Source organism: Malaya genurostris, chromosome 1 (genome assembly GCF_030247185.1).
Source record: "Malaya genurostris strain Urasoe2022 chromosome 1, Malgen_1.1, whole genome shotgun sequence".
NCBI lineage: Eukaryota > Metazoa > Arthropoda > Insecta > Diptera > Culicidae > Malaya > Malaya genurostris.
In genome coordinates, this window is record NC_080570.1 from 84,581,528 (window position 1) to 84,594,555 (window position 13,028).

The 13,028-nt window shown below is 38.2% G+C and overlaps 1 protein-coding gene across 2 annotated transcripts in view; it reads left to right on the forward strand.

Annotated features, from left to right (window-relative positions):
* LOC131440652 (GPI inositol-deacylase) overlaps window positions 1-13,028 on the forward strand; it is a 254,257-nt gene that overhangs the window by 50,629 nt on the left and 190,600 nt on the right. For both annotated transcript variants that reach the window (XM_058612123.1, XM_058612122.1), the window contains exons 4-6: window positions 3,111-3,458; window positions 3,517-3,693; window positions 3,747-3,905. In XM_058612123.1, the coding sequence (XP_058468106.1) occupies window positions 3,111-3,458; window positions 3,517-3,693; window positions 3,747-3,905 (684 nt within the window). The remainder of the gene's footprint in view (window positions 1-3,110; window positions 3,459-3,516; window positions 3,694-3,746; window positions 3,906-13,028) is intronic.

Sequence of the window (13,028 nt, forward strand, 5' to 3'; positions counted from 1 at the left end):
AACGTGTACTCTTCCTCCGGAGGAAGTTGTTGAGTTCTTTCAAATTTCTCAGATATCGAGGTCGCATAGCTATTCCAATCAATATTTCGTGTGAGGTCATACGAAACATTGATTGTCTTCGATGGTTTTGAGCCGCTGGTGATTGATATTACGATCGGTAGATGATCGCTACCGTGGGGATCAGGAATTACCTCCCACGTGCAATCCAACCGTAGCGATGTCGAGCAAAGGGATAAATCCAGCGCACTTGGTCTTGCTGGTGGTGCAGGAATCCGTGTCATTTCTCCCGTATTCAAGATTGTCATATTGAAGTTATCGCAGATATCATGGATCATAGTTGATCTGTTATCATCGTGAAGACAGCCCCATCCCGTACCGTGTGAGTTAAAGTCTCCTAAAACCAACGTCGGTGCAGGAAGGAGCTCTACGATATCACTAAGCCACCGATGCCCAACCGAGGCTCTTGGGGGAATGAAGATGGAAGCAATGCAAAGGTCCTTACCTTTGATTGTAACATGACATGCGACAACTTCAATACCTGGTATCGAGGGGAGGTTAATGCGATAGAAAGAATAGCACTTATTGATCCCCAAAAGTACTCCTCCATAGGGATTATCTCGATCCAGACGAATAATGTTAAAATCGTGAAAGTTTAAGGGTATTTCAGAAGTTAGCCAAGTTTCGCACAATGCAAATGCGTCACATTTCAGATTGTTTACTAGAAATTTAAATGAATCTATTTTTGGGATAATACTTCTGCAATTCCACTGTAAAACAGTGATTAGATCCGTGACTTCGGTGGATGATTTAGCCATCGAAAGATACAATCGCTGAAAGAAGGGGCCAATTTGCAGTCAACTGCTTCAAATATGTTTTTACTGTTGGCATGAAAGCAATTAAAATGCTTCTAAGAGGGTCTGAAATATTGAAAGTTGTAAAAATCCAGTCCACAACATCAGAGAACTTTATAAGTCCAGCACCTAGTTGGTTCTCTGGTGGATTTTCAGGGACGCTTGGGGATTTTTTAGTCCCTGGAAGCGGTGGGAATTCCATCTCGGAATTGAGTTTTCCGAGACCAGGAGCTTTTTGCTTTGGTGATTTTTCCCGATTCCCGTTAGCTGTAACTTTTCGAAGCCCTTCGGAAGACACCTTCGAACCCTTACTAGGTAGCTTATGAGAAGATTTATTCATTCTTTTCCTACAGCTATGAGGGACCGCTGAAGATGGACCTTCCAAAGGGTCGTCAGAATCGCTCTCGTCAGTTGACAAGCAGGCATATGGATTCGTTGCCTGTTTAGGAGGGGTGGCACTCTTAACCATCTCGGCAAAGGAACGCTTGGAGTGTTCCTTCAGGGAACGCTTCATCCGATCTCCTCGCAGTTTGTAAGCGGGACAGTCAGAGAGGTCATGCGGACCCTCCTTACAGTAGAGACACTTTTCAGCATCCTTACCGCAAGAGCCGTCCGCATGAGCTTCCCCACAGTTAGCACAACGTGGCTTATTGCTGCAATGGGTAGCTGTATGCCCCAGTTGTTTGCAATTGGTACAATTCATTATCCGGGGTACAAATAAACGAACAGGCAAACGAACCCGGTCCAAGAGGATGTAGTTGGGCAATGCCGAGCCGGCGAAGGTCACACGATAAGAGTCTGATTGGGGATAAGACTTTGTTCCATCCCCGGCGATCGATACTGAATGCAATCGCTTGCAATCCAGTATCTTGACATTCTTAAGTGAGGGGTCTTTAAAACAACCCGCCCCGTACTTAAGAATATCCTCGCAAGTCAAACTCGAATCGGTGACCACACCGTCGATTTCGACTTCACGAGCTGGCACGTAGACGCGGTACTCCAGCGTAAAAGGATCATTTTGAACAAGCTCATTAGCCTGTTTTGAGCTGGTAAACAGGACCCTGAGCTTGTCTGGCCGTATTCTATCTACACTTTTTATGGTATTATATCGCGAATACAGGTCCCGCGATATTTTTAAAATATTCAGTTTTTTTTCCTTTGATTTGGTCCGGAAATAGACCGCGTAAGGCCCGGCCGGTAGTGCGAGCCCATCAGGATAGCTCTTTATGCGGGACTTTTTACTGACAAGGGAAGTCTCCATTTGAACATCGGGAGCGGGGGGGGCAGGTTTTAAATTAGACATAGCGGAACTACTTCCGCGCAAAAACAAATGATTCGGGGGGAAATATAATGGTCAAATAAAGAAATAAAAATAAACGAAGTAAAGGTACTTAACTAAGATCCAACGGGGGACACCAAGCTGGACTTCGTCGATCGGCGTATCGCCGCTTTGATGATGTGCAAAAAACCTCCGAGAGGAAAAGGCACACTTATTTATAATCCTCACACAATGGCCGCTTGTTTATAATCCTCACACTTGGCCTTGATCGGCGAAACAATAATCGGCTAACGGTACCGTTTCGATCGACCGCTCGCAATAAGGCACTGTTCTATTATATAATGCGAAAAAAAAACCTCTCAGAGGAAAAAGCACTATTGTCTATCACACAATATCGTCCGACCACTTTATCACACACACACAACTGGTTTTCACTGCTTTCGCAGTAAATCCAAATCACGTCCGTTCGCTCGGAAGGTTGAAACGGCAATGACTCTGTTTGTCTTGATTTGTATTTGTTTTGTAGCCGACGAAATTATATCAATATCCCAAATGTATGCAATTATATCTTTGTAAGTATGCGATACGGATTTCGATATTTAAGCTTCTCTTTGCCAATCTTGTGTTCAAGTTTTGTATGCACGCAGTTACTCTTTCAAAACCGACGTCTACGTTAGGGAAATCCGGTAAGCCGGAGATTTTTAGCACACAAAATAGGGCACTGCTAGCTATTAATCAACATTCAACATTTCAATGATATGATATATAATAATATAAATACATGGCATTCAAATCAATACGTAGAAATATATATATATATATATATATATATATATATATATATATATATATATATATATATATATATATATATATATATATATATATATATATATATATATATATATATATATATATATATATATATATATATATATATATATATATATATACATAAATTTGTGTATCACCAATTTCAGGGAGGAAAAATAGCTCAGGCTGTGTCAGTTCGCCCAGGGTTATCATCTTTAATTAATACAATCATAGCGGTTTCGACTCCCATGGATTCTCCAGTACTGTCGATGGATCATTACATTCATAAATTCTACTTAACAATAAATGAACAGTGGCAATTCAATCGGACTAGAACAAAAAAGTTATTCAAATTGCAGAATCGTTTGGATATTCAAAATTCACACTGCAGCTATTCATCGTTTCCCATGAAGCCATTAGACCACATCTTACTAATAACTGTTGGAGGGGGACCGCGCGACACTCTCGTTCATGATGCCTTAACATTTTCTATATTTAGCGATATTCATGCTATGGTAAGTTGCATTTTCACAAACTGAATGCCGAGTAGTACATATTGTAAACTGTTTGCAGACCTATAACATTCCAAAGGTTTGGTTATCAACGGATCATGTATGCATTGTGTGGTGTTTACAGTTTGTACTTGTAGTGAACCGATTTCTGCAAAGTATTACTCAAACTAATCTGACAAAAACAATTTTTATCAGTGACAAAACCCTCAAAATGAAAAACGCACATACATATTTTCAGGTTTGTAGTTTCATTTAATTTTCCTTACGTAATTTGATCATATATATTTTAAGGGAGGAAGTAGAGTTTCTGTGATGAATCCACGATATGCTTATAGTAGTGAGGATGATTGGACAGAAAATGAACAAATAAATCTACATCATGTGTTTGACAAAGAAATACACCCTCCTCGTATACAAATGATATCTCTCAGTTCTAAACCGGCTCATGAAGTAAGTATCAGGAATTTAAACCTATCAAAAAACAAACTTTTCCAACAAATGGAAAATTAATACCGACCAATTTGTAGAACATCACTTTTTTGTCCAGGTATCTTAGAGCTAACGTATTGTGCCTTATTGAATATATGATGAAATAAAAAAAAGTGCAGATCCTGTTGCGTAACAGGATCGTAAAGTTTTTCAACTTCAACAGTTGAGGCCACATGCATTTGCTCTGTTCGTCGAACTGAACTAATGGGTATATGACACTCGGCCCTCCAGACCCCGGGAAAATTTGTCCAAGTTTGAGCGAATTCTATACCTATTTTTATGTGAATAAGAAACGTGCTTAATCCACCTAGCAGTGAGATGATACCATTTTTTATCGATCCACTTGTTTTCTGCATCAATAATCGCTTTTTTTCTCAAAAATTGTGACTAGTAATATTAGTCGTTGATTGCTTTATTAAAAAAATAGGACAAATTTAAATAGGACAAATTTAATAAAATACTCAGGACAATTAAAAAACACCTGCTTTAATCCACCTAGTGGTGTAATGCTGTCTTTCTCAAATTATTCATTTTTTCGTATATGTAGAAATTTCCCGAAATACAACAATTTAAAAAGGTTTAGAAAAAAGTGTTGAAGTTTTCTATTGCATGATACTTCTACATTGATATACTCCATTTGAATTTAAGTTAGTGAAAATCTATTATACCCTATGTGAGAGAGTGAATTGAGCTCAATTTCATAACATTTGATTACTATTGTCGGTACTTCCGGAACCGAATGCTGGATATCGGTATAGTGACATTCAGTTCATTCAATTCAGCAAATAGCCCCTATCAATGGTTTATTTGGTTACAGATTCTCATGGTCTGAAAACTAGAGAAATTCACTAACCAATATAAAGAGGAAGCCTATGAAAAAAAATCTCGAAACTGACATTTTTACACTAAGCACCCAACCAGAGGATTGATCCGAATGATAATCGAATCAGTCATCTCCGAGAAAAGTGAGTGACATTTATTCCACATTATATTTGCATATCACCCTGTAATTCCGGAATCGGAAGTCAGATCCAAATAAAATTCAGGAAATTCGTATGGGACTATAAGACCTTGCATTGTAATTATGTTTATGTTTATTATTTATCGTCTTCGATTTAAAAAAATATCGCACAGACTAAATCTAATTCTAAATTAACTCTACTCCTATTCGTCTTTTGAAAGTGTCCTTACTAAAATTAAAATCAAAGTGGTTGTAAACGATATTGAAATGTCGACAGCAAACATCTATTGGATTGTTTTGTCCATACTGCGTTCGATGAGCCACAGGTCGGAAAAATTCAGTTCTCCTCAGTGATCTACCAGGAACGTCGATATCTAATTCGGCCAACAGCACAGGGCAGTCCATGTTGTGCGATATCAAATCGAATATAAACAGTCGCTGCAAGTATATTCGCCTATTTCGTAGAGTGGGAAGATTGATGAGAGCGCAGCGATGATCATAGGGAGGAAGTTGTAAACGATTTTGCCAAGGAAGTTGCCGAAGGGCAAATCTGATGAAGCTCTTTTGTATTCGTTCGATACAATCTATGTGGATAGAGTGGTACGGCGACCACACAGTAACTCCATATTCGAGAATGCTACGAACCAGAGAGATGTACAGTGACTTCAGACAATGGATATCCGTAAAGTCGCGAGTATTGCGTTTGATGAGCCCTAATACTCCATATGCCTTTGCTGTCATGGTTGAGTAGTGTTCTGTGAATCGAAGTTTACTGTCGAGAATAATACCAAGATCCTTGACCGATGTTACTCTTTTTATAAGGACAGCGTTCATAGTATATTCGAACACAATTGGTGATCGTACTCGTGCAAAAGTAATGATGCTAGATTTTTCAATATTCACTCTCATACCGTTTTGATGGCACCATGTTAGAATTCTCTCGATATCCATCTGCAGAGCACAACAGTCCACCAGAGTTGTTATGATGCGGTAAACCTTTAAATCATCCGCATATACGACTTTACACGATGTAAGTCTGTCACAGAGGTCGTTGATGAAAAGTACAAACAGTAGAGGCCCGAGATGACTTCCTTGAGGAATTTCAGATGTAATGTTGAAGCTTACTGAACACGAAGAACCAAGCCTTACAGATGCACTACGATTTGAAAGGTATGAAAAGATCCAGTTGGTTAACCAATCGGGGAAGCCAATCCTTTTCAGTTTCTCTACTGCATGTTGATGTGGAACACAGTCGAAAGCCTTTGAAAAGTCTACATATACTGCATCGATCTGCTGACGTTTTTCAAGTTTGCTAATAAGCGAAGATACATAGCACATCAGGTTTGTTGTAGTAGAGCGATTTCTGACGAAACCGTGTTGATCCAAAGATATTATGTGTTTTACTGCAAGGTAGAGAATGTTCAACAGCATGCTTTCAAAAACTTTTGGAAGACAGTTCAGAATAGAAATTCCCCGGTAATTCATTACATTATGCACGTTTCCGGATTTGTGAATTGGTATAAGTAAAGCCTTCTTCCACGATTGAGGGAAAATTGACGAACATTGTTTGACAAATGTCGGTTGAATTTTATCCGGCCCGGCTCCCTTGGTACTATCGACAGAACAAAGATGTTCATACACCTCACGTTCAGAAAAAGAAATCGTTGGTAAACTGAAGTTGTAAGTAGGCAAACTACTCAGGTACTGTTCCGACAAAGGTGGTGAGTTATTACTTAGCACACTTTGAAAGAAAGACGCGAATAGATTTGCGGACTCCTCGGATGATGAAGAAAGTCGTCCCAGATAGTTGACACTTTCCGGAAATCCTCGGTTAGATGTTTTATTTCACAAATAATTCCAAAACATCTTCGGATCATCCTTCAAACTGGTCTCAAGCCGGTGTACGTATGACCGAAAACATGTTGCATTAAGAGAATCGGACTGACGTTCTAAATCACGCACAAGTAATTTATCGCTTTCTCCTCTTGTCCGAAAAAAATCGTTTACGAGCTTTTCTCAGCCGAGTTAACCAGGGGGGGGGGGGGTTCTAATAATTCGATATCACTAGCATTGCTTACAAAAGCCAGGTCTAGTAGTTTACCGTTTTCATTCGTTTAGTTTATTTGCTGCAAACCAGATGCAATCATTGATTCAGTTAACAGAGTTTCGTGTTCGGAAGATACGTTGGTCGGTATAAAGCTGCCAATTTCATCATCGAAGTTCCATTGTAGGAAGGGTAAATTGTAATCGCCCAGAATAATAACTCTCGCGTTCTCTAATCTGATTACATAGATTGTTTACACAAGAAGAATGCTGTTCATACAAAGCGAGATTGGAGTTTGGGGGTAAGTAAATAGCACACAGAAAAAATGACACAGTACTATACTCGACCCGGATAGCGATTTGTTCTAAGCAGTCAGCTCCAACGTTTTTAATATTTCTGTTGAGCCAGGTTTCGGTTAGCACCAAAATATCGTAATCGGAAATAGCGAGTGCTGCATTGAGTTCTTTAGTTTTGGTACGGAGGCCTCGAACGTTTTGGTAGTATATCGTAAGACTATGTTGTGATCCATCGGTAGTGTTATTAACATAGGGGTCAGAAGCAGGACATTGTAATTCAAACGGCATGTGTTCGGTTATAGTAACATTTTCAATGGAAGATGTACACGAGATAACCTGCTAGTGATGTTAACTGGTAAAAAATCACTGCAATTGTTTGTAAAGCTTGCTCTCCGAGAAAAGTGCATTAATTTTACATTTTGGGTGCATATCAATCTGTAACTCCGAAACCGAAACCGGGAGTTGGAATTTGTGAAAACTGGTTTAGCCATCTCCGAGAAAAGTGATTGACATTATTTTTACATGTTTGGTGCATATCACCCTGTAATTCCGGAACCGTAGGTCGGATCCAAACAAAAAGTAAGGAGCTTTGTAAAACCATATGACCATTCATTTCAATCTAATTTTGTGAAAATCGGAGTCGAATGGTATAATATATTCGGCTCTCCGAGCCTCGATAAGAAAAATCGGTTTTCACAGTAAGTGTAAGGGAGTGTTCGGTTACCGGCACTCTTTTGTTTTAAGCTCATAACTTCTGACTTAGTGCCCATTATGCAAACATCTATACATCAATTGAAAGCTAAAGTCCCTAGCTAACAACTGATTAAGAAACTAAGTTGATTCTTTTGATTGAAAAAACTTTATTATCAATTTAGTAAAGTGATAAATTTTGACCATTTCAAAAAAGGTGTTCGATTACCGGCACTCCAAGAAATTTGTGAAAAATATAAGTAAAGAATGCAATTATTCAAAGGAAAAACGGAATTTATACTTTTCGGAGAAGTTTTGGACAACAGTCTTCATTGTCTGATGGTGACTTCGTCTTGGCTCTCTTGGCCGATGATTTGGATGGTGGCACCTTTGGTGTTGATTTGACCGGTCTTCCACGTATTTTTCTTAGCCGGAGCATCTGCTGTATGAGCAGCTAGATGTTTGGCCAAAACTTTGGCTTGCTTTGTCTCGACAGCAGCCTGCATATCACTAACAATTTTACCCGATTTGTCGAAAAAAATGGGGTTCCGGTAACCGAAATCGGTAGACAAAACAAATCTTTGGTTGCGAAAATTTTGATAGCATCCGGTATTAAATCACGAAATAGATCGATTTCACCTCATAAATATTCAATCCACTCACCTTTCCGATTGATGTTTTACAATTTATGAAACTATAAAGTCATGAGAAGCTTTTGTATTGATTTTAACTTAATTTAAATGAGCAGCAGATCACTTTTTATATGTAGAATATATCAACAAAATTAAAATGCAATGAACGGTGTATTACAAGTTACTTTGATTGCGATATTTTTTTCATTGCGTACATGGCATTTAATTTAAATTAACTGCACATTATCTTTTCCCTCAGGGAAAGTTAGAATGTAAAAGAAAATTGTCATTTTTATAAATTGTCTATGAATTAAAAGTTCATATACTAAGCAATCTGCTCCTTGCTGTGAACAGTTTTGTAAATAGTTCGAACTTTTAGTCGGAATTCGAAATTTCGATATTTACTTTCTAAAAAGTATTTGAATTCCACTCACTATACGAACCGTTCAAAAATTCGACAAATATAATTTGTTTGTTAATATAGTTTGTTTATCTCTGAAAAAAATAATAAATAGTATAATAAATGCAATAAAATAATCATAGAAACATGTTATACTTATTACTTTTACTTCAATTGGTAACTCTCATTGATGTGAATTATAAGTTACGTTTTATTTATATATACTAAATTATTTTGTTTTGAAGCATTTGTTTATTTATTAAACAACCTGATATTGTGTATTTATATCACTGGAACCGTAATCATTATCACAGTAAACATGGATACAATTTTTCAAATCACGAAATTGTAGTACATAATTCGAAATTGTTGGTAAAATTCTGGAACTAGCATTAAGATTAATTTGTTTAGTTCTGCGTGTACATTTCAAACGTATTTATGTAGTTAGGGATTTTTATAAAACAATGTCTCTTCCGAGTTAGTATCAGATTACGATTCTAAGCCGTATTTGAAGCTTATTTTTTCTAGCAGTGTATATCGAGAAATATGCCATATATTTGGAGTTGTTTGGTTCAGTGTACTGATTGGAAAAGCTGTCATATGTGCATTAAAAAAATTGTAGTGCATTAGTAACCTTTTTTGCCACCGCACTTTACTGAAATGTCCCTTGTGATTCGCAAGAGTGATCCATGTTGATATATAGTACAGGGTGATTTTTTAAGAGCTTGAGAACTTTTTTAAACAATAAAACGCATAATTCGAAATTCGGGCTATTCCGGCCGAAATGCTCGAAAAAGTTGCCCAAAATTGGACTTTCCGAATGGACCACCTAAGACGCAGCCGCGGTCAACATTTAAATGAAATTATCTTCAAAAAGTAAATGTCATGTACCAATCTAACGTTTAAAATAAAGAACCGATGAGATTTTGCAAATTTTATGCGTTTTATTGTTTAAAAAAGTTCTCAAGCTCTTAAAAAATCACCCTGTATATTTGGTGATACGAAAATTTTGTTTTATTAGTGGCTGTTGTTGAAGACAGTTACAATCTTTCTAGTGATACAAATGTATGGGTTATCATTTTGTATTCGAAGATAATGCAGAATTTCCAATATAAGGATTAATATGTTACAGTCGAGTTATTATGTTTTCAAAATGGAACCGTGCTTAAAACAAATTGAGCCAAAATGCGAAGTGTTTTGTACTCGAGCTTTCAATCATTCAGAAATTAATTGTATCTTGTTTTGATTATAAGTGTCATATTTGACGGATTCTTGCAATTTACGATGTGTTTGATTGGCATTACGATAAGGTATTCACATTTTGGAACTATTTGTTGTTTTCAAGGTCAATTATGACGAAAAATAGCAAATTTCAACATAATAACTCAGAAAGTTATCATCAGATCCAAACAATAGCGTGTATCCTGAAAGACCTTTCATTTGTCACTAGTTTGGTCAAAATTAATCCAACCTTCTCTGAGATTCTTACTTACCTCACAGACTAACAGACATGACAGTATGAGTAATTTTTTATGAAAATAATTTTTCGTGATGCACTAGTTCCACCTATATTGTACTGCGCGAACTATTTACTATCTTTACACCCCTTGTGTTATGTAAAAGTTTTTTTTACTAGTTGGTTTCCCCTCGTTTTTCAACACCGATCAGCTGCTTGCAGGGATGCCTGATTTCATCAAAATATTTGAAAATAAATCGTCACAATAAATTATTGGATTATGTTGATAATATATTTAACTTTTTCGCGATGTTAGAAGGTAACCATTTATTTGACTCAACGTTGTTCATCTAGACTATTTTTTATTGTGTTGGTAGTTTTCACCCGAAATTAAGTGGCGGCAGACCAGAAGCAAGTAAATATTGTAACAAAGCGGGTTCGATTTTGAATTGCGTTGGAGGATGAGAAGTAGGCAAAATTATGTATATAGTTTTGGCAATATGTATTAAATCATGCATGAAATTCACATGGACGTATACAAATCAAAACATTACAGGTAATTCTGTATGAATGGCAACTCTGTTGGTAAATGAAAAAAATAAACACAGTCTAGATGACAGACATGATGTTTTTGATAGGGTAACGTGGCGCCATCATGACACATGTGAGTACTGTCCCAAATAAAGGAATATTAAAAATGACCGTTAAAATGATTGAAGAATCTAATTTGAGTGTCCTGTCTGTTAGTCTGTGCTTACCTTACCTAACAGCTATAGTCCTGGAGTGTCCTTTGCTGTATCAAGCATACGTCTCCACATTACTCGGTCCATGGCTGCTCGTAACCAGCCGCACAAGGCACGGATGCTTCTGAGATCTCCCTCCATTTGTTCGATCCACCTTGCTCGCTGCGCGCCTCTTCTTCTTGTACCAGTCGGATTAGATTCAAGAACCATTTTCACTGGGCTGTCGTCCGACATCCTTATGACATGCCCAGCCCATCGTAGACGTCCGATAGTAGCTGTCCATACGATGGGTGATTCTCCTAGCAGATGTTGCAATTCGTGATTCATACGCCGTCTCTACGACTGAAAGCTTCAGCTTTCAGTCCTATGTAGGTTTTCAGCATCTTCTCAAGATTACGTGTCACAATATAAATATCGTCTGCGAAGCCAAAAAGTTGTACGGACTTTCAGAAGATCGTGCCACTCGTGTCGATTCTCGATCTTCGAATCACACCTTCCAAGGCAATATTGAACAAGATACAAGAAAGTACATCACGTCCCAGATACTCGGACGTAGCACATCACTCTATCCATCGTTGCTTTGACCAATCGCATCAGTTTATTCGGGAAACCTTATTCCTGCATTATCTGTCATAGCTGTTCTCGATCGATTTTGTCGTATACCGCTTTGAAGTCAATGAATAAGTGATGCGTGGGTACGTTGTATTAACGACACTTCTAGAGTACTTGTCTTGACGCGAATATGTGATCCGTAGTGGCGTGGGCTCCAGTAAATCCCGCTTGGTACGGCCCTACGAAATCCTTAGCTATTGGTGACAGACGACGCCAAAGGATTTGGGAGAGTACCTTGTAGGCGGCGTTCAGCAATGTGATTGCGCGGTAATTGCAACAATCTAGCTTATCGCTCTAATTGTAGACGGGGCATACCTCTCCATCCATCCATTCCTGCGGTAGAATCTCCTCCTCCCAAATCTTAGAAATCATCCAGTGCAGCGCTCTAGCCAGTTCCTCTCCTCCATAATTGAGCAGTTCGCCTGGTAGCTAGTCATTGCCCGCGGTTTTGTTGTTCCTCAGCTTGCCGATCTCCTCACTCATCTCCGACAGATCAGGTGCTGGGAATCTGTCGTCGGCTGAGCGTGCACCCAGATTGATTCCTGTGTCGTTCTCTGTATCTTGTGCTTCGCCATTCAGATGCTCGTTATAGTACTGCTTCCACCTGTCGATCACCTCACGTTCGTTCGTGAGAAGGTTACCACTGGTATCTCTGCACATTTCGACCTGTGGCGTGAGCGGTTCACCTTCTCATAGAACTTCCGTGTGTCATTTGCGTCCTCCGGAAAACCGTGATCTGTCTGTTCCGCGCCTGTCAGTTGTCTTATGTTCCTCCAGCCGTCGTCAAGATACTCTGAGATTCTCGCCTTTTTATTTGCACACATTTAGAGACACAGATACGTGAGTAAGCCATTTGCTCAGTTTGTTTTTCGAAGTTTGTGCGAACTCTAAACCTATTTTTGAAATTTATAAAAACTTAGAAAGATAAAAACGTGTAGAATTCAAGTACCAAAACGTAGTTTGCACAATGTCAATTGTGACAGATATTGTGTAGAAACTGCATTTTTTCGCATAAAAGTTTGCATAGCTAAATAAATAAATAATTTTTTTTTAAATCGGTCCACCCATCTGTGAGAAACACGCCTTTCAATTTTATACACACATACAGCCATACATACACAGAAATTTGCTCAGTTTGCGGAGCTGACTGAGGTAAAAAAGAAAAAAAAACGTGCTTCATCCACCTAGCAGTGAGATGATACAATTTTTATCCATCCACATGTGTTCATCTTTTATCTCTCAAAAACTGT